The sequence below is a fragment of the Macaca fascicularis genome, chromosome 20, assembly GCF_037993035.2.
Source record: "Macaca fascicularis isolate 582-1 chromosome 20, T2T-MFA8v1.1".
In the NCBI taxonomy this organism is placed as follows: domain Eukaryota; kingdom Metazoa; phylum Chordata; class Mammalia; order Primates; family Cercopithecidae; genus Macaca; species Macaca fascicularis.
The window spans coordinates 10564081-10588936 of record NC_088394.1 but is presented as its reverse complement, the minus strand read 5'-3'; the positions used below and the strand labels follow the sequence as shown (position 1 = coordinate 10588936).

Here is a 24856-nt window from a genome sequence, read left to right as displayed (position 1 = left end):
AAAGGAAATTTATTTTTAAGTGCTGGATGAGATTAGTCTGAGTCTCCATGGTGGACAGGAGCCAACCCAGGACCTGGACATAGGTCTGAGTCGCATGGCTGTGCTCGTATCCACTGGCTATACTGGGAAATTGTAGAGCTGGTAAACTGGACAATTTATTGGATCCCTTTCCCCATATTTGTTTTTATGAGTCATTCCCTCTCTTGGGTGGTGGAGCACTGAGAGAGATCACATGGGGACCATTTCTCAGTCTGTGTAGTTAAGTCACATCCCCTGCACGCCCACACAAGGGCTGTAATAGGAACCAACAGACGTTCCCAATTACAAGCTGGTCTGCAATTCCATAATTACTGTGATAAATTCAACTATTGAATTTGCTGTGTGCCTTTTTCATCCTGTGTCCCCAGGGCCCAGTTCCATGTCTTGTGCACAGTAGACACTTAGTGGGTGCTTGTTGGGTGAAAATGCATCAATGATCATTTGTATTTAGAAATACACCTGGTGTTCAGGGATATGGGTGAGATAACTCATAAACTGGCTGAGGTTTCCAGGGAGACCAAAGAATGCCACTATATGCCCGTGACCCTTAATCTTAAACCTGGAGCATCTAAAATTTCTGTCTAATCTCCCAGAAATCTTGACCAGGTGAAGGAAGAGCCTGTGACAGGGGAAGAAGGGAAGGAACATAGAATGAAGGTGATAAAAATGAACAAAGGTGGGGAAAGAGTGTCAGTGCATGGCCAACAGCGACCAGAAAGAAAAAGAGAGAATTCGATTTTCACACATTTTTCAGAGCCATGTATATTGAGAAGGAAGTAGTATCTGGACATTCCATCAACTTTAGTGTACTTAGGACACATTTCTATCATATTTGTGGCAGTTTTAACTCTAGCCCAACCCCCTCCATTCTGGCTAATTGGTGGAGATGGAGCTGGCACATACCCCATGACTGTACAGTGTTGAGGTCACTAATCATCACATGCAAATATACACAGATGTGGCCTCCTACTACCCCCACGCTAAGGATGCTGGATCACAGCAGGTCATCCAGCCTCTAGGCAAGAGAGTAAAGTCTCTATGGTGGTCTGGGCTGACAGAAGCAGAGTGGTTGAGTACAAATCACTGACAGGATGTGGGGGTGGGGTGCAATGGTGAAGAGAGTGATTCAAGACAGGCAGTCTTTGATCCTGAGATAAAGGAAAGCATTGATAAGCAGGTGTCATTTACAACCCACTTCTGTTACTCAAAATTATGTTTTCCCACTTGAGTATGGTGGCTCACACCTGTAATCCCAACACTTTGAAAGGCCAAAGTGGGAGTATCACTTGAGGCCAGGAGGTCCAGGCTGCAGTGAGCCATGATCGCATCACTGCAACCCGGTCTGGGTAACAGAGCAAGAGTGTGTCTCTTAAAAAAATTGTTCTGTCAAATCTGCCTACCTTCATGGCTATAGAGATGATGTATATCATACAAATCAATGTTGTTTGATGTGTGTGTGTTGTCAATTACATAAGTAGTATGTACTTACTAGATAATTTGGGGAAAAAACCCTAAAAATATAAAAAAGAAAACATGTTTTTCACCATTCCAAAATAACTATGCTTGCTTCTTTCTTCCTTCCTTCCTTTCTCTTTCTTTTTTCTTTTTTCCTTCCTTCCTTCCTTCCTTCCTTTCCCTCCCTCCCTCTCTCTCTCCCTTTCTTTCCTTCTTTCTTTTCCTTTTTCTCTTTTCTTTTCTTCCTTCCTTCCTTCCCTCCCTCCCTCCCTCTTTCTTTTTCTGTCTCCCTCTTTCTCTCCCTTTCTTTCTTTTCTTCCTTTCTTTTCCTTTCTTTTCTTCTTTCTCTCTCTCTCTCTTTACTTTCTTCCCTCCCCTCCCCTCCCCTCTCCTCCCCTCCCCTCCCCTCCCCTCCCCTCTCCTCCCCTCCCCTCTCCTCTCCTTTCCTTTCCTTTGTTTCAATAGAGTCTCACTCCGTCACCTAGGCTGGAGTGCAGTGGTATGATCTTGGCTCACTGCAACCTCTGCCTCCCAGGTTGAAGCTATTCTTATGCCTCCTACATAGCTGGGATTACAGGTGCATGCCACCATGCCCAGCTCATTTTTGTATTTTTAGTAAAAATACAGTTTCTCCATGTTGGCCAGGCTGGTCTCAAACTCCCAACCTCAGGGGATCCACCCAACTTGGCTTCCCAAAGTGCTGACATTACAGGAAAGAGCCACTGTGCCTGTCCTATGCTTCATATTTCATTGTTTTTCCATACAGTTATTTCATAAGCTCATCTGCTTTTATATAGCTGTGATTATTCTGTTTGTACTACTGTGTAACCTACTTCTTTCATATGACATGGAAACATAAGAATTTTCCTGTGATGATGTTGGATTTCCATAGACATCACTTTAGTGCTTAGGTAACACTTCAATGTGTGGATGTGCCAAAAATGGGATATTCAAACAGAGAACATATTCATGAAATGCATGACTCAAAGACAGGGTTGAGCTAATGGGATATCCATTAATCAAGCATATTGCCCAGAAAGGCCTTGATCTTATGTGAGTTGTGTAAGTACTTTTTGCTATCAGTTGGATAGACCAGTATTTCCTTTCTTTTCTCTTTTCTCTCTCTCCTTCCTTCCTTCCTTTTTCTTCCTTCCTTTTTCTTTCTTTCTCCTTCCTTCTTTTCTTTCTCCTTCCTTCCTTCCTTTTCTTTCCTTCTTCCTTTTTCTTTCTCTTTCTTTCTTTCTTTCCTTCCTTTCTCTTTCTTTCTTTCTTTCTTTCTTTCTCTCTTTCTCTCTCTTTCTTTCTTTCTTCTTTCTTTCTTTCTTTCTTTCCTCCTTTCCTCCTTTTTCCTCCCTTCCTCCCTTCCTCTCTTTCTCTCTTTCTTTCTTTCTCTCTCTTTCTTCACTCTTGTCACCCAGGCTTGAGTGCAATGCCATGATCTTGGCTCACTACAGCCTCCGCCTCCTGGGTTCAAGTCATTCTCATCCCTCAGTCTCCTGAGTATCTGGAACTACAAGCCCCTGCCACCATGCCTGGCTAATTTTTGTATTTTTAGTAGAGACAGGGTTTCGCCATGTTGGCCAGGCTGGTCTTGAACTTCTGACCTCAGGTGATCCACCCGCCTCGGCCTCCCAAAGTGCTGGGATTATAGGTGTGAGTCACCATACCCAGCCTCCTTTCTTTTTGAAGGTATTTTTCTGGTTTGCAAGGGTGTCCTTTGAATATGTCTTGTTCAGGTGAATACAGCAAGGTGGCTGGTCCAAAACAATAAGTATAGCCTTGGTAGAGTATACAATAGCCTTTAAGATAGCTTAAATTTTAATAGGGCTTTCACCTGATCAAGGACTTTGTTTTTAGAGGTGTTTCCTTTTATACTACGTGTCACATATGTAGATAGGGAAGACATTATTAATGAGCCCTCATGTAACATTTGGCTCTATCAAGAGAAGTTCAGTCCACAAACTCAGGCATGGAATAGAACCCAAGTCTCCTGATTCTTGGTTGAGGTGTTCTCTGGGTACCTTCACTTTTCCCCTTTGGTTTCAAGCCTCTGTAATTATAAAATGAAGCAAAACCCTGCTTTCTCTGAGAATTTCACATCCTCCTCTCCCATTCTCTAATAAGTTTTTATGACTCAGTTTATATCAGATGACTAAACTCTAGTCTAAAATTGTATATGTTATAAACTCTTAAAAATTGAAGAGTTGGTAATTTTTACCTGTTTAATGGGCATACAAATATCACCTAATTCAGAAAATGTTATGGAGATTAATTCAACAATTAGTATAAAGCCTTTAGGATAGTGCCTAGCAAATAGTAATTACTCAGTAAGTGTTAGCTCTTGTCATGATAACTGCTATAATTAAGGACACTTTCTGCTTTTGCTGTCATATACTCACTGTGGGTCCTTGGGAAAGCCACTTCCCCTTTTTAAACTTCAGTTTACTCATCTGAAAAATAGGAGAAGAGTACAGCTAATGATTGTGAACAAACCTTCCAGTGCTAACATTCTGTGGTCCTGGGATTTTTCTTTACAGCAATTCAACCAATGAGGGGATGAATGTGAAGAAATGCTGCAAGGGGTTCTGCATTGATATTCTGAAGAAGCTTTCCAGAACTGTGAAGTTTACTTACGACCTCTACCTGGTGACCAATGGGAAGCACGGCAAGAAAGTTAACAATGTGTGGAATGGAATGATCGGTGAAGTAAGTTATCTTTTCATCCCCTGGACTCTTATTCAGACAAAGTGCCTGCAGTCCTCAGGAATGTTGGCAGGAAAAGTAAAGGTACTGTTCTTCTTCTTCTTTTCTTTTCTTTTTTTTTTTTTTTTTTGCCTTGCATCCAGGTGGTCTATCAACGGGCAGTCATGGCGGTTGGTTCTCTCACCATCAATGAGGAACGTTCTGAAGTGGTGGACTTCTCTGTGCCCTTTGTGGAAACGGGAATCAGTGTCATGGTTTCAAGAAGTAATGGCACCGTCTCACCTTCTGCTTTTCTAGGTGTGTGAATTTCAAAATGACTATTGCTTTCCTATAAGGAATTGTAGGAAATCTTGTTTGCTCAGAGGATGGGACCGGAAAGGAACTTGTTCAGTTCCGTTTGGCCATGGCAGCATTTGAATTATCCTATGAGAGGGTTAGGCTTTGTGTCCCTACCCAAATCTCATCTGGAATTGTAATCCACAGCTGTTGGGGGAGAGACCTGATGGGAGGTGACAGGATCATGGGGAATGTTTCTCCCATTCTGTTCTTGTGATAGTGAGTGAGTTCTCATGAGATCTGATGGTTTAATAAGGGGCTCTTCCCCCTTCGCTTCACTTCTCTCACGCGCCACCATGTAAGACGTGCCTGCTTCCTCTTTTGCCATGATTGTAAGTTTCCTGGGGACTCCCCAGCCATGTGGAACTGTGAGTGAATTAAATCCCTTTCCTTTATAAATTACCCAATTTCAGTTTTTTTTTTAGATGGAGTCTAGCTCTGTTGCCCAGGCTTGAGTGCAGTGGTGTGATCTCAGCTTACTGCAGCCTCTGCCTCCTGGCTTCAAGTGATTCTCCCACCTCAGCCTCCCCAGTAGCTGGGATTACAGGTGCTCACCACCATGCCTGGCTAATTTCTGTGTAGAGATGGGGTTTCACCATGTTGGCCAGACTGATCTCAAACTCCTGACCTCAAGTGATTCTCAGGCAGTTCTTTATAGCAGCGTGAGAGTAGACTAATACATCCTAATTCACTCCCCTCCACCCCCAGTTCACATCTTTCATTTGTCTTAAACTTGGAAAAAGCTGCTGAAAAAAATATGATCACATATTCAGATACTGGTCTTGACTCCGTAGAATGTAAATTAATAGATATATTGCTTAGAATCTTGAAAACATTTAAAAAATAAACCTGTCTGTCCACAGTTAATTTAAACCAGCTCATAAACCTTTATTCAGCATCTACATATCCATCCTCCATCCCACAAAGAACAGCAATCATTTATTTGCTCGATGTAAGAGTGGAAATAATGATGACTGTACAATGATTTATGCCAGTATTCTGCTAACAGAAGTAGTCTGAAAAGTATATGCTGATTTAAAATTAATCAAATCATATTTTAATTGTGACTACCCATTAAGCCAAATAGTTTGTAAAGAAGGACATTCTTTTGATTTTTTTAACCATTTCATAAATTTATGTTTTCACAAAAAAGGTTTTTTGTTGTTTTTTTTTTAAATCAAGAAAGAGCTATATTTTCTATCATCTGCTTTTCTCTAGCACTCATACTGTATTGGGTAACCTGGCGAGAGTAGTTGAAACTTCATGGAACATAGTAAAGCATTATTTTTGTCTTTAAAGGAAAGTGTTGTATTAACTGTTTGGTTATCATAAATGACTTTTGACCATAACTATCTTGTTGAATATCATGAAATTCAGATCACTAATTCCCCCTTGGCACTCCCATATAAGTGGGTTTGTCCCAAATTAGGGAAGGTTAAGACAAACCTGAATCTCTGGAGGAAAACTGAGAGAGGCAAAATATTATATATTTAATTTTTAAAAAATTTCAATAGCTCAGGGGTACAAGTGCTTTTAGGTTATATGGACGAATTATATAGTGGTGAAGTCTGGGCATTTAGTGTACCTGTCACCTAAATAGTGTACATTGTAGGTAATTTTTCATCACTCATCTCCCTCCCATCCTCTCCCTTTTTGAGTCTCCAGTGTCCATTATACCATTTGTGTGCTTTTTCATACCCATAGCTTAGCTTTCATTTAGAAATGAGAACATGGAGTATTAGATTTTCCATTCATGAAAAACCCATCCCCCAGTTCACATCTTTCACTTATCTCAAACTTAGAAAAAGCTGCTAAAAAAATAAGATCACATATTTAGATACTGGTCTTGACTCTGTAGAATGTAAATTAATAGCTATATTGCTTAGAGTCTTGAAAACATTTTAAAAATAAACCTGTCAGTCCACAGTTAATTTAAATCAGCCCATAAACCTTTATTCAGCATCTACATACCCATCCTCCATCTCACAAAGAACAACAGTCATTTATTTAGATGACTAGCAAATATTTAGGATGATGGCCTCCAGTTTCATCCAAGTTGCTGCAAAAGACATTGCATCATTCTTTTTTATGGCTGAGTAGTATTCCACAATGTATATACACCACATTTTCTTTATGCAGTCATTAGCTGATGGACACATAGGTTGATTCCATATCTTTGCAATTGTGAGTTGTGCTCTGATAAACATATGTATGCAAGTGTCTTTTTGATGTAATGACTTCTTTTCCTTTGGGTAGATACCCAGTAGTGAAATTGCTGGATCAAATGGTAAATCTACTTTTAGTTCTTTGAGAAATCTCCACCCTGGGAAAACAGTTATATTAAGGTCAACTAACTTTCTTATATTTTTCCAGAGACAAAAATAACTTTATCTTTTAAAGCAAATTGTAAACTCAAACCAAATTGTGGACATCAACTCCAAGCCCATTGTCTTATTCTTCCACTGTCTTCATTTATATGTAATGTTAGCATCCAGTGAAACTTTTGTGTTTCATTCTCTTCAGTGAAATATTGACTAACAGGATTTTGGACACTGCCTTACATTCAGAGCTCTGTGGATTTACTGTTTTCATTTTCGATAATCCATTTAAGCTGTTAAAATCCTTGCCACTCTCTGGATTTGATTGTGCACTAGTTGCTTCAATTTTTGTAACCTTTGTTGGAGTAATGTGGACCCTGACAAATACCTCATTATGTTCCTTTTGTCCCTCTGTCTGACATGGATTCAGATACTCATATCTTAATAAGAGAGCTTCACTATGCCAGGAACAATGCAACCAGCTGATACTGACAACACATGCAGAATCCTAATAATTCTTAGGTGGACATTCACTAAGTCCACCTAAGAATTTAGGTGGACTCTTCAGTCACTCCTAGTCATGTTTCCCCTCATTGCCTTTCAGACTCTTTGGCAGGAATCCTTTGCCCTGGAGGTTAAGAAAGGGTTAGAGGAAGTGAGTTCATTGATCAAAATGGAAAGAAATCATTTCTTTTTTTAGAAAAAAAAATATTGTATTTCTTTAGTGAGCTAGAGAGAATTCTTTTTCCAATTCAGTCAGAGAGAAAAAAATATCAATTGGCTTGTCTCATGAAAATGGGTCGCTAATATTGAATCTGGCCTCAACCCAGTTTCTCTAGATTTTTATCTTACTTGCATTTGTAAAACATTTCCATAAAAAAGTCAAGTATTTTGCTAAATTTAGCAAAACCTCTCTTTCCCCACACTTTTCCTGCTGCATTTTTTAAAGTAAAATAAATTGTAACCAGAGGAAACTATTTTCAAAGCTGTTTTTACACAGTTGGCTTAATATTTTTCCTAGTCACTAAATTACATCCTTATTTGATTGACTGTGCACCCCCTTATTTACGGTCATTATCTACAGATTTTGAAAGTCATAATGAACCATGCTAAGCTACATTTTTCCATTCACTGGCTCAGTCATCTGGAAGAGCCAAAACATTCAAAATCTGATTGTATTGCTCTTCATTATTTCCTATTCTCTCTCCTCCCCAGACTCCATTAACTCACATCAGAAGCACTTGCAGGTAATGCCTCTAACCTTTTTGTGTAAAAATGTAACCAGTGGCTCTTCAAGGACAGAGATGGCATCTCCTGTAATATTTCTATCTAGCTAATTCTGAAGACTTTCCAAACAAGTTGGATTCTTTGATCCAAAGAAATGCTGACCTGGTATCTCCTCAATTGCAGTTCCTTCATGGACAAACATTGAATCTGTTTTAAACCATCAGAGGATGTAATAGAGAGTTATTTAAACTATTTCTGGGTCACTCCTTAGACACTGTAGACATGGCTTTAACGATGTTCTAATGTTTTTCTTTGTTTTGGGGCGTGTGTCTGCACGCATACATTCACGTGTGTAGTATCTTAGAATAGCAACACTTCGGTGCACTCATACGTACTTACTTTACTAAAACCATAGTACTGCAGCAGATCTGTGCTGTGCTCACAAGTTAAGGAACAGATGTGGTCAGTTCCAAGTGGGGAGACATCTGGGATCAGTTGCTTCATCAGTTTCCGCCTGATTTTCTGACTGGTGTGTTAGTGACAAGTATGCACCTGTCAAAAAAAGTTCACTGCAAGTTTACAGTTTCTTGCATGCACATAGGATAATTCAGTTATGGTCCCTTCTAATGTTTAAAAATAATGTTTTCACAGCCTACGGAGAAATAGAAGTTACCAGATTAATAAATGTGCTCTTTCAAAAACCAGCATGCCCTTTTCAGAACCATGGACAGCGTATTGTTGCCCCAGTATTTCTGGCTTTAATCCTGGAATTAAACAGCTATTCCACTCAATATATTGTCGTATATTGTGTGCCTCACACATGAACAAACACTTTCATGTATGTACCCATTTACTCATCACAATGATCCTCCTCCGATAAGACACACTATGCAACTCGGAGAATTATTTTATCTCTATTCTTGAATATGAAGTACTTTTAAATCTCCTAATCATTTATTTATCTAATTTCCTTTTTGGATACAACTCAGTATTAAAGTGCTGTTATTTCAGGGACATAATATTGTTTATTACTCAAGCTAAATTTAAAATAAATTTCAGTTGCAGTCTCATTGATTTCTTGGAGCACATCTTGTGTTACTTAAGTTGTGTTACCTGTTGCTTTTTAATATATTTGCACTATCAAACTGCATTAGAAAGCATTCCTTACAGCTTTTAAATTATCCAATATAGCCAAAGTTAAGTTCAGACATATTCGTTTCTTGTTATACATTAAGCTCATTAAATTGGATTTTGTGATGACTTCTAACCGTGTTAAGTAGTCATACTCTAATAAGAAGGTGGCCTGCTATCAACCTAGTTCTTTATAAGTAGCTTCATTAGGAAAACAATTTTAAATAATATGTTTACTATTCAAGAGGTATTATCAGACTTATTTTAACCCTCAGAAAATATTTGCTTATGAGGAAAAAGGTTTTAAGTTCATTGGTGTCTATAGGCAGTTTCTTCCCCATGATACATTCAGGTGGAGATGTATTCATTTTAAAAATTTATTTTCTGTTGATGTTGTAGCAAATCTATACCATAAATAAAATGGCTTCAGTCAGCTAATTTTCATATCCTCAATAAAGTTGAATAGAAATCTTATTTACATAATATTTCTTACCTTTCTAGAGTGTTATAAGACTTACAGCCTTATGACTTGGCCTGCCCTTCTGACACATTCACCTACTGCTTAAGTTACATGCAAATGAGCTGCTGAAAACTACTTTTGGTGGAAATAACCATCTATCCATCTACTATTTTATTGCCTCTACCCTTTAAGTGATGCTTTTTTTATTGAATTATCATGTGAAGATAATATTCTCAATTGACTTTCAATTGCATTTAAGGCTGCTACCAACATCAACAAGATTAATAAAGCGTAGCAATCTCATCTGTCTATGAGGCAGAAGGTGAAATGGAGAGTGTGCTAGATTATAACTTTCCAATATTTCTGTCACCCATGATTTTATGATTCTTTTCCAACAGGTTATAATTCTCCCTTTATTTTCAGAATTTCCTGTGTATCATCTTTCTAGCATGAAAAAATAACAAAAATAAAAATAACAACCACAACAATTTGCAGGAGCCTATGATTAACTATTAGGGCCTAGTCTTCTTTTTTTCTTCCTAGCTTTAGCCCCCTGGATGGTTCTATAATTGCAAAGGAACCTATGGCCAGTCTATTTGCATTCTAACTTGCTCCCTCTTTCTTATCACTCTTTTTTCTTCTGATTATCCTTGACCTAATTTGTAAAATGTCCTATGCTCTTGTCTATTTTTATTATATTATATGCAATCTTATACCTCAAATATTTTGTAGAATAAAGAATGATTTAAATTGATGAATATAAAATGACTGGCTGGCCAGGAGCAGTGGCTCACGCCTGTAATCCCAGCACTTTCGGAGGCCGAGGTGGGCAGATCACCTGAGGTCAGGAGTTCGAGAGCAGCCTGGGCAACATGGCAAAACCCCATCTCAACTAAAAATACAAAAATTAGCCAGGTGTGGTGGCACATGCCTGTAGTCCCAGCTACTCGGAAGGCTGAGGCAGGAGAATTGCTTTAATTTGGGGGTAGAGGTTGCAGCGAGCTGAAATTGTGCCACTACATTCCAGCCTGGGTGACACAGTGAGTGAAACTACATCTAAAAAATAAAAATAAAAAACGATTAGCTTCTTTTGAAGGATCAGATTCAAATTAGAGAAAATATTTTTGGTGAGCCTGCAAATGGATGTCTGCGCTTCCTGCTGGAAGTGAGGAAGAGATAATTGACCACTTTTCCATTCCTCCATCTGTTTATTTGCAGAACCATTCAGCGCCTCTGTCTGGGTGATGATGTTTGTGATGCTGCTCATTGTTTCTGCCATAGCTGTTTTTGTCTTTGAATACTTCAGCCCTGTTGGATACAACAGAAACTTAGCCAAAGGGAAAGGTAAGGATACCTTCATGAGCATGATTCAATGTTGATGCAATTTCATTTACCTTTAATGAACATTTCAGGTTTAGAATACATTACTCTAGACCAGGTGTGGTGGCTCACGCCTGTAATCCCAGCACTTTGGGAGGCTGAGGTGGGTGAATCACGAGGTCAGAAGTTCAGAACCAGCCTGACCAATATGGTGAAACCCATCTCTACTAAAAATGCAAAAATTTGCTGGGCATGGTGGCACACACCTGTAATACCAGCTACTCGGGAGACTGAGGCAGGAGAATCGCTTGAAACCAGGAGGGAGAGGTTGCAGTGAGTCGAGATTGTGCCACTTCAGCCTGAGTGACAGAGCGAGACTCCATCACATACACACACAAAAGAATATATTGCATTGGTGTACCATTGTATGAATGGTGTTTGGTCACTGATATTACTTGTAATGCCAGAAAAGTATGGTTTATGCACTTCGACTGAAGGATAAAACAGAATGAAATATTTTAATCTTGTTATCACCTGAAGTCAATAGTTGTTAGGTGGAAACCACTGATGTTCAATTTGTTGGGAAAGCAGATTTGAAGGAGCTTTTCTGGCAATTTATTTAAAAGATGCATGTCAAAAGAAATGCTAAAATTGTCATGGGTTTCAACTTCAGTCTATGCAAAGAAAATGACTTTATAAAATCTAGTTTAAGAACATTCCTCAAACTACTGAATCAATTTACATTAGTTTGACAATAAATATAACTATGAAGTGGTATCTTTCCCCCTAGAGTTATATTTTCCTCTCGGTAGTGCCAAGAGGAAATTAAGTGTGCTAAGACCAAGTGCATTGATCTTAGTGCACTGTAGTTGATAAAGAGACAATCAGTAGATAGGAAATAAAATTGGGAGGCATTCGTTGGCTATAACTCATTAAAAGGATCCCACTCTAGCCAGGGTTTATGTCATACACATTATGCCATTTTGAGTGGGCTTTCCTCAGTGGGCACTACCTTCTAAGTGGGTGTTATCAGAAAAGTGTCAGGACCAAATCTCTTTCCCAAAAAATGACTTGATATGGTAGAGGATGGAACTTGAAGTCTCATATCCCCCCAAAAGCAGAGCACTTTAATGTGATTGATACATATTCTTTTTACTTGGATGTTTTAATGTTGGAAACAGTCAACAGGGCGTGGGAATCTATTAGGAACCTGGTTTTATTGAAATCTTTCAACTTCTTCCTCACCATTGAAGAGTGGTGATTACCACATAAACCATCTTCAATCAACCAAATACTAAACAATGCCATAAATAATGTTGTTGTGTTTAATGGGAGAGTGCAAGCCTTCATTTAAAGGGTAATTTAACCACTAAGAAGATTTCCAACAGGGTGGAATCTGAGACGTTTCTGTGAGTGACTTTACTGTGATACAGTAGTCCTTTACATTTGCATAATCAGGGCTTGTGCTGTTGTGAATTTACACATTTATCTGATGAATATTTATCAAATGGGTACTATGTGTCAGGAGGCACTATACTGCTGCCAGAGATAATGTGGTAAATCAAATAGAGATTTTCTATCAGGGAGTTTAGAATTTAGTTGTGAAAATAACATGTAGACACACAAATTAATAATCACAGATTATAATAAATATCAAGAAGAAGAAGAAGAAAACATAGTAACATGATAGTGATGGGGTGCAGACACTACGTTAGATAAGATGGTCAATGGGAAAGGATGTTCATTGAGCTAGGACCCGAAGGGTGACATACGATTGTATCTGTGAAAAACGGTTACAATCATTTCGTGTAAAAGGAACAACAAGCAGAAAGGCTGAAATTAATCTTGAGATGTTCAAGAAACGGAAAAAGGCTGAGGCTCATGCTTGTGGTCTCAAGGCTTTTTGAGGCCAAGGCAGGAGGATTGCCTGAGGTCAGGAGTTTGAGACCAGCCTGGCTAACATAGCAAGATCTCATTTCTACAATCAATCAATCAATCAATCAATCAATAAGTAAGCCAGGCATGATGATGTGTGCCTGTAGTCCCAGCTACTCAGAAGGCTGAGGTAGGAGAATTACTTGAGCTCAGAAGATTGAGGTTGCAGTGAGCTATGATCACACCACTGCACTCTAGCCTACTCAGCAGAGCAAGACCCTGTCTCTCTTAAAAAATAAAATAAAAAGACATCAGTGAATGAGGGAGACAATAGTATAAGACGAAATGAGAGAGATAGGCAATTGACCATGGTAACCATGTCAGACTTTCTTCAAAATACAATGGAGGGAGGCCAGGCATGGTGGCTCATGCCTGGAATCCCAGCACTTTGGGAGGCTGAGGTGGGCAGATCACTTGAGGTAAGAAGTTCGAGACCAGCCTGGCCAATATGGCAAAACCACATCTCTTCTAACAATACAAAAATTAGCTGGGCGTGGTGGTATGCTCCTGTAGTCCCAGCTGCTTGGGAGGCTGACACAGGAGAATCCCTTGAACCCGGGAAGTGGAGGCTGCAGTGAGTCGAGATTGTGCCACTGCACTGCAGCCTGAGCGACAGAGCAAGTCTCCATCTCAAAAAAAAAAAAGGGGGGGGGGGGGAGAGAGGTGACATACATGTACAGAGCAAAAAAGCCACTGGGGCTATTCTATGCAGATAGTGTGTGGGGACGACAGTTGGAAGCGGGGGGATGGGGAGGACAGTTAAGAAAGTGTCACTTTTTCCAAGAGAAAGGATTGCAGTGACTTGGAACTGGTCAAGAAAAATGAAAATACAGATAAGCAGGTAAATCTGAGTTATACTTTGGAAGGTGAAAACGACCCACAGCCCATCCTGTGCAATATGTTCTCCTTTGACTGAAGCATGCCCGAAAGACTATTGTAAAGGACGGCATCAGTTATGCAAACTCCTCAGCCCTTCCATTCTCTCCAGGCTCTGTTCCCAGCTCATCTGCTGTGGCAGCTCTCGGGAAATGACAGTTTCTTGGTTTTTCGTACAAAATGGTTTTCTGTTATATTTCACTGCACTTTATGGGAAAAGTTATATGGCCCAGTAATGGTATTCATGAATCAGGAATTCCTAGAAGTCTTGGACCGATCCTTCTGAACTGCCTACATCTGATTCCCAAATAGCTGTCATTTCTGATCAACGTGCATCCCTAAAAAAATTCAGTAGTTCATAAAGTTGACTGGATTAACTCTAAGTTTCCCCCAAGAATTTCCTGCCTCTTGAGAATAAGCCCAGAAGATCATAAAACTAGCCAAATAGAAAGAGGAGAGATTGAGAATATGAGAATTAACTACCTTCTCTTTAATGGGTTGTGTCGTGGATATTATAAGTACTGCTGTAGCCTGGGTTCGGCCTCCAATGCGCAGAGAGCTTGCTTTTCCTAGGCTTCCTGCCCAACACTTCGTAACTTCCATTAATGTGAATTCGCTTCTGCCACTTTATTTATTGCCCACTCTGCTTGCATTGCCAGGTGACATCTGAGTAGATCATTTTTTCATATCTTCGTTTACTTAAATGACATAAAAGTTAACCTCCTGTTAAAGGAAAACCTTCTTCCTATGAAATGAGGGCATAAATTGATTTTTTTTTCCTCATGCAAAACAAAGACTTGAAAACCCTAATATGTGTGTTTTACAGCCTGCATATGCCCCTTCTCCATGAATTTTGGCATATTGTTCTGTCTCTTTAGTTAAGTCTGTTGCAAGGAACATTTAAGAATCTTAAAAGGGCTGCATAGCTATTGCGAGGATATACTGGAAAAAAGTGCTGTGATATGACATCAGTGTTCATTTTCGATGCCCCTGCAATGAAATGTCTTCCATCTGTGAAGTGTTGGAAGAATTAAGATCTATTGTTCCATTCCTTAATGTCTCCATTTGGAGAGGGTTTTAGTTTGGTTTAATTCTTATGTTGTGCACACTTTACATCTGAGTTTGAACAGGAGCAATTGCTAGGGACAATCGGATTAGAATACCAAACATCAGTCCTGCTAAATTGCATGGTTCCTATACGATAGCACATCCGATGAATTTGGAAGCAGTCCCCATGCACACATTTTTGTCAGGCTCTCTTTATGCTTATTAAGAAGGTTGGTTTCCTCAAATGGGAATCAAATCCAAATTTAAAACAGGTCATAACACTACTTCTTATTCAAACCCCCATTTTGCATAAGCATTTTCGTTTCCTTTCTTTTTTTAAAGAAATGTGGCAAAAATCCAGTTGGTTAGAAATGTGAGAAGAATGCTAATTTTTAAAGAAAAAATAAGTTATTGTGGTTCTAGGGCAATCACAGGACACAGCTATGATATAATTCCATCTTCTGGCAATCTTCAGTGTTGCTGGTGGCTGCTGCATGGTTCTCATACACATACGAATAGACGTTTTTTTTCAGAAAATGCTGAGAATGTCCTTTTTGTCATCTGCAGCACCCCATGGGCCTTCTTTTACAATTGGAAAAGCTATATGGCTTCTTTGGGGCCTGGTGTTCAATAACTCCGTGCCTGTGCAGAATCCTAAAGGGACCACCAGCAAGATCATGGTATCCGTATGGGCCTTCTTTGCTGTTATATTCCTGGCCAGCTACACAGCCAATCTGGCTGCTTTCATGATCCAGGAGGAATTTGTGGACCAAGTGACTGGCCTCAGTGACAAAAAGGTAAGGTCACCTTGCTTTCATCTCTATCTGAGGGTTGGTCTTAACTGCTCTCCTTTCAGGAGGAAGAGATTCGGGTGCCTCTCATTGAGATCCATCAACTCTAATACACAAAAACCAGAAGGTTTTTTTCCCTTTAACTCAAATTGGCATCTTTCTTATAGTTTTTGAAACACAACCTTAAGCTTAGCTTTCCTAGAGCTAAAAGATTCCAGATCTAATTTGGAAGCATGGCTTCCCCGAGTGGTCATGTTTCTTATTTATGTGATCTTTCTGATGCTCGTGAATGGCCTATGACTCAAGTCCTTAGGTTGAAACTCATCCTTTCAAAAGTGTAATGTTGAGGAAGGCCCATTTGCCTGGATGAGAAGAAATTGGGGTGAAGGAGCACTGTAGGCTGTGGGTACCTCATCTATGACATGAAAAAAAGTCATCTCTAAGCCCTACCCAGAGATAAAGTTGTCTGACAGCTCCTCTTTTCCATACAGCCAAATCAGTCTCAGCGTCAGCGCTTCTGACTCACCTGAAATGTCGTCAAGGCACACAAAAGGAGCAGAGAGGTTTTTTTGTTTTATTTTTAATTTCCCACTGGTTCCTTCTCCTCAGATATATCGCTAATCTTCCCTCGTGGGGCTGTACTTCCCACAGCAGTAAGACAGGAGTAAAAACACCTGCTCTCTCATTCTCCGCTGAAATGAAATGTAACAAGGGCTGCAGGGTTTTAGTAGCTATTCAGAAATGCACATTGAGGAAGAAAAGAGGTAAACTGGGTGCATCCTCCTATTGAGGCTTTAGTTCGGGAAACATCCTGGCTTGCTAAGCTCAGCAAGTGTTGAGATTGCAGCACCGCGAAGATTTTCTGTTCCGTGTGTGGGGGGATAATTTGTCTCTCATTATAAAACCTCACTAACATATCTGGTTGACATAAGTCTACATATATCCTTTTGGCATTCATCAACAAACTGCTGAATAGAAAAATCAATCCATGGAAAGCTTTTACAGCTTATCCATGGTACACACTGTGATTGAAAGAATCTTGTCAAGAGAGCTGATGAGGGGTTGGGGTTAAAGATGGAATCATTTCCACAAAGGCATGGGAGTGGCTCGCCTCTCTCTGATGGTTTCCGATTGAGGCTTGAGTAAGGGTCACTCTACTTACCATGGCACACAAAAGCCTGTGTTATCTCACCTGTGCCCACATTTCCTTCCTCTTGTTCCATCCCTGTCACTAAGTTGATTTTCAGCTCAGTGTCCTTGTGCCTCTTATGCCCTCTGCCTAGAATGTTCTTCCCCAGTCTTCTCATGGTTGGCTCCTCCTGGAATTTCAGGCCTCAGGGAAGACATTACCTCCTCAGGGAAGTCTTTCCTGGCTACTGTAATAAACTTGGCAGAATGAGCTCAGGTTCCCAAGAAACGTAAATTCTAGTAGGAAAAAATAAACAGTACACAAGTAAACATCAGGGAAGAAACAAATTTGGAAATTTGGGGCAGAAATAAGTTATAAAGAAGATAAAGCTGATGAGACTAAAATTGTCTGGGGGAAGAGAACCTCAGGAATGTAGTTTGATAGAGTTGTTTTGCACTTAGAGGTGCTCAGGACATTCTTGCTGGGTGAATGAATACACACATGGTATACTGGACACTGTGTATACCCCACCTGGATCTCCCAGGATCCCTTTTGCAGCCCTGTGTGCCCAGCCCCACCTTTCCATGCTTTGCTGACAAAGCCTCACTTCAGGGATCCTCAGCGGGCTTTTGCCTTGGGGCACTGGAATGGTAAATGCCTGGCAATTTAAGTTCTCTCAGTCTTTGTGGTCACCTGTAACCAAAGACTAATCGGTGTGAGAATACAAAGGCCCAGCTGCTCCCTCACTTTGAAGCAGGAGAAACTTTAAGGTACGAATCACTCTCTGGAGCTCCCTGCAGGACTGGACGGAGATGGAGACTTGACCTTAAATCAGACCTTTGGTTTCTCCCCGTTCTCCAGTCTTTCCTAACTTTATCCTGCTCCCCTGCTGACTTCTCCTGGAACCCTTCACTAGTAAATCATGCTCACCCCCAAATCCTTCACTTGGGGTCAGCTACTGTAAGATCCTCGCTTAAAGCGGGTGGTATCTCAGAGGCAGCAGATAACGCACTGCGTTTAGAGTCAGAAAAGTTGCGTTTCCTCTCTGCCTGTTTCCTCTCTGCCACTCGCCAGCCATATAATGCTTTTAAAGCCATGTTGCCTCACGGTGCCTGCTTTGTCTGCTCTATACATTTGGGAGTCACAATTGCAGTGAGGATGAAAGAAAGCCACATATGTAAATGTGCCTTGTAGCACATGAATCCCTCTGCAGATGCAAAGTGCTATTATGCAACTCCGTCGCCTTATGGGATCAAAAGTGCAATTCCTAGAAGTGATTGGAGGTATGGTGGAAGCAGCGGGAAGCCATGTCCTGGAAGAGAGGATTTTTCAAGAAAATGATTGGCAGCATATTTTGCTTTTTGTTGCTATTTTCAAAGGCAAGGTGGGGAAAATCCTTACTACATAGTTTTGGGTCTAAATAACATGACCACTTGTGGGAAAACTAATTAAAACCACTAATAATTTGACTGACCTTCACTGACTTGGAAACACCCGGTAACAGATACCATATCGTCAAGAGACACAGCTCAGTTTTCCATGCTCAAAGCATTAGAGGCAAGCTGATAGCTCTTTTAATTAAATGTTTGATACGATGAGATAAACAGCAAAATTCCTGGAGTAAATAAGCTAAATGCTCCCAGAAGATTAATAGAAGATACACCAAGAAAGTCTGCAAATAAAAAATCTATATTGAATCAATTTATTGTACATTGTGGTTGGTTTTGTTTTTGTTTTTTGTTTATCATGAATACCTGTGTAACAACTCGGGTTTACAATGCTTTTAAGCCATTAGTCCTTGCCGTGAAGAATCATATTGGAGCCCATGGTGTGCTCAGATGAGCTGGGACTTAAATTATAAATAGGTGAATTCATGGGTAAGATGCTTCCCTAGGAATTATTAAGAGAAAATTGCAATGTTGATAGGGATGTTTTCCAAAATGTTGGGAATCACTCTGATAGAGGAAATCCATCTCTGGGAGGCAGATTTATGTTGTGGAAAGAGCAATATCATGTTTGGGGTCAAATGGACCTGGGTTCAAATCCTGGCCTTGCCATATGATTGGTCTTCTGTATGTCAATATCCCCCTAGGCTTAATTTCCTGTAAAAGAGAAGACATTATCTCCTTTCTGGCAAGGTTGATAGGAGGATTAGAAATAATCCTCACACCATGCCTGGCACACGGTAGATGATCCTGTAATGTGTTATTTCCTTCTTCTACCCTCCTCCTTTCCACTCCCCCCTCTCATTCCTCCCCCTCTCCTTTCTCTTTGTCTCCCTTCTCCTCCTACTCCTTCCATCATCTTCATCATCGCCTGACTCGAACCATTCTTGGCTTCTGGGGCCTGAAATGTTACTGCACTGAGTTGGTCTTTTGTGACAACCAATGGAGGGAATTGAGGGAACTTCTCTCAGTGGATGAGCCGAGGAATGTGTTCTCAAGGAGCCGTGCTGTCTCTGGGCACTGTGCTGCTGCTGCTGAGTGGCCCCAGTCCAGGCAGCCAGGCCTCCTCCCAGCTCATCCTCTCTCTGCTCAAGGACACACCTGCTTGCTGCTCACATCAAGAAGCACGTGGGACTTCACCAACAGAAGACTGTACTAGAAATAGGGGCTCCAGTTGCCAGATGTCCCTTATTTACAGGCACAGAAGACAGATAGATATTTTTAATAAATGTGTAGCTTTTGGTTCATAAAAAAGAGAAAAAATGTCTTGGTTAATTGCTGCATTTTTCTGGAAATTTTATCTCCAAGTGTTGCCTCTCTACCTCCTCCATCATCAAATGCTTGCCATGTTTTAGTCACTCGGATGACCTTCAGACATGCTTCCATATTGGATGGAAAAAAAAATTAGAAAATAATCCTCTGTTCTTCAAACTGTAAGGAGCCTGGCTTCATTGTTTGGCTGAAATGATGTGTGGGTAACAACAGGTGATCTATCCCAAGCATTAGAGGATGCCAGGTGTTCTTTCAAGCACTTTAAGATTCGTTGCAAAAGCAATCTCCAATTTACAGATAGAGAAATTGAAGCTCAGGAGCTTAAATGGTTGCTCCAAATGGTGCAGTTTCTAAGCAGCAGATGAGAACCTGAACTTGTCTCCTCTAAGTCCAAAGCCAGGTGAAACCAGTTAACCTACACAGCAAGGGAACCCTGCAGAGAAGACAGGGGAGTTCCTCTTGACCCCGGATATTGTGATTACATTGTTCTGTGGTCTTGCTGACAATGGAGACCTCTGTCCTACCTCTTCCTTTGCTAAAGCCCATATTGGTTTCTTTATGCTTGCACGTGGAACTCTCTGGGAGAAAGTCTTGCTAGGAATCATTCTCATAGGAAGCATGGAGTGTGTCCTGGATGTTGACCCTGGGACTTAAGAGTTGAGCCATCCTTGCCCCCTCACTGTTTTTCATGCTGTAGGTCATGACTCTTTAGTGAGCCATGAAATTAGTCTAAGGATTGCAGACATTTTTTTAAAAATAGAACATAATGGATAACCTCAGAGTATATCACAGAATGAGTGCTGTGAAATTTTGCGCGTGTGTATGGAGTGGTGATGGGAAACGTATTGTGAGTCATGCTTTAAAAAGTTTGACAGTCTTTAGTCTAGTGGAAAAGATTTCTGGAGCTTGGTGTCAGGCTGAATTTTGTGTGGGTGATGGTACTATCCAGGCCAGAGAAGCGCGGAAACCATCACAGAGACTGAATATCTGTCTTTGTCACTGCGCAACCCAGAGGCAGGGAAGAAAGTGAATTTTCAAAGACCTATGTAGCTCCTCTGCAACAGATGGGGAGTGAAGTGGAAGGCATTTAGTCAAATAGGCCATCTCCGGATGTCTCTGGAGATTGGGAACGGCTGCTACAATGAGATTTATGAACAGCACTATTCCCTCTCTCCTCCCAAGCAGGCGGCTGCCATGAGGATGAGCCTAGACTTGGCCTTTTAAGCTTTTGGTGATGAGTTAAGGCACTGTTTGGCAGAGTGACTGCAAAAAGCATTTTGCTGTTCACCTACACACACATGCACACATGGACGCACATACTCCCAGGGCAAGGCACGCCCTGGCAGGAGAATCTCATTTGTCCAATGAATGGCCACTTCTCCCAAATCCAGTTATGACTGCTTATTAGGTAGCAGCATGCCTAATTTAGGGAAAACGATTTTCAACTGGAAATTTTAATTAACGGTGAAATGAAGTGTGAGTCTGGAAAAAGAATAATGTTTCTAGCTGGTCTGACTCTTGGGTAAATCTGGATGCTTACCCTGGCGGTTCTTGGTTCCATGGAAGACACACTGGTCTGGAACTTAGAGAGACTGCTGCATTGTGGTCCTGGTTCTGACACTGATTTTCTGGGTGTTCTTCCCCTCCTGGGGTCTTTAAATCTTTATGTCTAGATGAGGAGAGAGTCACTAGCAATGGTCTCTGAGGAACGATAGAGTTAAGACCTCCGCCTGCGGTCAGACGCATCCAGGTTTGAATTGTAGGCCACTGCTTGGTAGTTACATAATCTTAAATAGGTCACACAACCTCTCTGAGCCTCAGTTTTCTCATCTGCAAGAAGGAGCCTCTAGGATTAACTACCTGGCATGGTTTTGTAAGGATTAAATGACCTGATGTTTGTAAAGTTCTTGGCATAGTGCTGGACCCGACGAGGTTCTCGAAAAGTGTTAGTCATTGTTGTTATTACTTTCTAGTTCCAGAATTCAATATTTCATAGAAAAGTGAGGTTCAGGTTCCTTTTTCACTCTTAATGATGATAACAAAATGTAATCATAAATTTATTTTTGAATGCTTCCTGTAGTCCAGGCACTATTACAGTTACTTGACAAACGTATGTTGAGATCTTCCTGGTGGCCCCCCACTCTACAGATGGAAAATAAAGGGAGGCAGCATGAAGTGAATGTGTTATCTAGGGTTCTGTAGCTTGTATGTGATAGAACCTGATTTTCCAACCAGCCAGTTCGAGCTCCCACTTATAACCACAGCCCGGTGCCATCTCTAGTGTTTAGCTGTATTTCTGGAACTCAGATCCAGTTTTCTTGACTTCGACTCTCATTGAGTCACCTGAAACACTGAAGTGGTAGACAGACAGAATCATCCAGTCCATCGGGGAAGACTGGTGATGCCTGGTCTACAGGCCTTTATGGGGGGCTTGAGAGCCGAGTGCTGGGCATCCCTGAAAGCTGTAGATCAACAGGGACTCTGGCTCAACAAGTATTCATGGAACCTGCCATGCACTGGCAGTTATGCCTGGGGAATGTTAGGCACTAGATAAATAGTGTCTGCAGGAGTGAATGAATGACTGAGTGAGTGGAGAATGAATGAGTGGTAATATATAGTCATTTTCTGGGTGAGGTGAAGGTAATTATTAATGGAGTTTAGAGAAGGGAGTGATTGGTGGAAATCACAGAAAATTTCATCATGAAGTGGATAAATGGACTGGACTAAGGTAGTACCTTAAGTTCAGCTCATTCAGCATTTCTAAGCACTGACTGTGTGCCTAACACTGTGCTAGTCTCTATAATGGCACTGAAAATTTCAACTCAACAAGTATCTATGGAGCACCCAGCCAGGCCCTGTGCTAGGACCTGAGCAATAGTACAGAAGAAAAGAGATGCTGGGTCCCCCCTCCTGGAGCTCACAGACTGACTGAAGATGTGATTAAATAGAAAGAAAGACCAAAAAGTAACATTTTATTGTCATCCTGCACTAATGCGTTTGTTTAACTCCTAACACCAGACGAAATGATCACTGATTTCTCATTTGTTCTCTCCTCCCCCTCCTCCCTTCTTTTCCTGCTCTCTCTCTTCCTTTCTCCTTCCCTCTCCAGTTTCAGAGACCTCATGACTATTCCCCACCTTTTCGATTTGGGACAGTGCCTAATGGAAGCACGGAGAGAAACATTCGGAATAACTATCCCTACATGCATCAGTACATGACCAAATTTAATCAGAAGGGAGTAGAGGATGCCTTGGTCAGCCTGAAAACGGGGTAAGGATGGCAGTTTCCTTTTCTCCACAGGTCTGCGGGTGATAAACCTTAGAGAAATTGACTCTTGGCATGCCTCAGTTCTTATCTGCTCCCATTGTTGTATTTCTGGAGAGTGACTGTGGTCCAGATGGGCCCCAGTTGAGGGCTGTTTTTGTTAATCTAATGAGCATCCCAGGTTTCCTTCTGAGCTGGGTTAAGAAAAAGCAAATCCAGGATGCTTTGAAATGCACAGAAACAGAGGGGTTTCTTAGACTGATAAAGAAGTTTGTCCAACTCCATAGGAGATTTTAACCAAATAGAAAGATCCAAGAAGGCTGAGAGTTTAAAGTAGTGAAAACAAAGATTTTTATCTGATTTTAGGTAGGAGGTTTTCTGGGAGTGGTGAGGAGTAGCTTGCTCGTAGGAGCTTTATGAAAAAACTAATTGTATAATATTGATGAAAGAGAAAGAAAAGATGGGAGAAAAGCAATGAGAACTCAAATCATTCACGTTACAGCTAGCATTCCTGTCTGTCTGTTGGCATTGTGGAGTGTAACACAGACTCCATAGCTGAAGCTGTAAAGAAAAGATAGCACAGGGGTTAGGAGTTTAGACTTCGGAGAGAGAGTTTCTCATACTTCATAGCTTCATACCTAAGATGGGAATAATAATAGGACTTAAGAGAGAAAATCTGATGGAAAGCATTTTGGATGGCAAATAGACAGTACCTAAATGTGAGTGTTGTTATTTATTGTAAAGGTTAAATTCTATTCCGTGGACTCTTCCAAAAAGTCGGAAATGCATGAAATCAATTTTAGAAAGGATTAAATTCAATAAAAATGATTTTATTTTCAATGACAGAGTTGTTTAATGAGGGAATTTTGATTATCCAGAAAATTAGCTCACATGGGGCATTTCAGTTGTCAGATTCCTGCATGGACACGTGACTGCAGGTGTATTCTCCTTGTGGCTTAATAAATAACCTCCTCTTCAGCTATTCTGCAAGCCCATTGTGAAGGCCTTGCTGCTGGCTTTGTGTCTGGTAGGGGGAGACAGAGGCCCCTCTAAAGCATCAAAGCTCGGATTTCTGCATAGAAATCCTGGTCATTTTGGCTGTGAGCATTCTGTTCTTTCAGTCTGTGCCTTTGGAATCTCTTTGGCATCTCAGCAGGGGCTGGGAGAGCATTTATTTAGAAACCGAGTCTATGATTTCTGAAAAACTCATTCCCCCAGTGCTCATTCTGGCTTGGAATGATTTCTTTAAACTTTTGAAGTATAACAAAAATGCAGAAAATTCACAAATATTAAATATGCTGCATTATGGCTTTGTACAAACCGATCATCCAGGTCATCAATCCCTGGAACCCCACCCCACACCCTCTTTCAGTCAATATCTTCCACCCGCCTCCTGCACTTCTAAAGCTGTAGATTCTTGGTGCCTGCTATTTTAACATAGAAATAAAGCCACACTCTTTTCTTTTTTGTCTTCTTTGGCTCAACATTGTGTTTGCAAGATTGTTGCATGTAATTTCAGTGCTTTCATTCTCATTGTTGAAACACACCACACATGGATGTCTCTCTCCTAATCTTGATGGACATTTGGGTAATGTCCTGTTTTGGGGCTACTATGAATAATGCTTCTTTCATTAATGAGTGAGTGAATTTCTCTTGGTATACACCAAAGACTGCAACTGCTGACCCATAGAATATTTGTGTCTTCCACTTTCATAGATACCGGAAAAGATCCATTGTTGATGACTTTACAGTTTAGCCATGGGGTTGGGATTTTTGTTTGTTTGTTTCCATTGAGGTCTTTTAATCAACATATACTGTCGTTTTGGACAGACCATGAGCGCAAATGCAGATGATAATGGTTGGAGACAATGGTTGATGCCTAGCTGACTTTCTCTCCCTCCATTTATTAACCAGAGTACAAAATGGGTTGTTTTCTTTCTTTTTCAATCTTTTTAAAAATATCATAGCAAAAAAAAAAAGAGAGAGAGAGAAATGGAAACCATTCGTGACCATAAATTGTACAAATTGTTTTCTGGAAGCCATATAATAATTGTAACATCCATCTTAGAAAACTTGGGCAGATGGCAGATTCACTCTATACTCAATCT

General features: G+C 40.6%; 1 protein-coding gene across 2 annotated transcripts in view; it reads left to right on the top strand.

The window, feature by feature from the left end:
- Nucleotides 1-24856, top strand: part of GRIN2A (glutamate ionotropic receptor NMDA type subunit 2A) — a 431623-nt gene that overhangs the window by 339010 nt on the left and 67757 nt on the right. For both annotated transcript variants that reach the window (XM_005591232.5, XM_005591230.5), the window contains exons 7-11: nucleotides 4032-4200; nucleotides 4341-4494; nucleotides 10888-11013; nucleotides 15415-15644; nucleotides 22594-22754. In XM_005591232.5, coding sequence (XP_005591289.1) covers nucleotides 4032-4200; nucleotides 4341-4494; nucleotides 10888-11013; nucleotides 15415-15644; nucleotides 22594-22754 — 840 coding nt within the window. The remainder of the gene's footprint in view (nucleotides 1-4031; nucleotides 4201-4340; nucleotides 4495-10887; nucleotides 11014-15414; nucleotides 15645-22593; nucleotides 22755-24856) is intronic.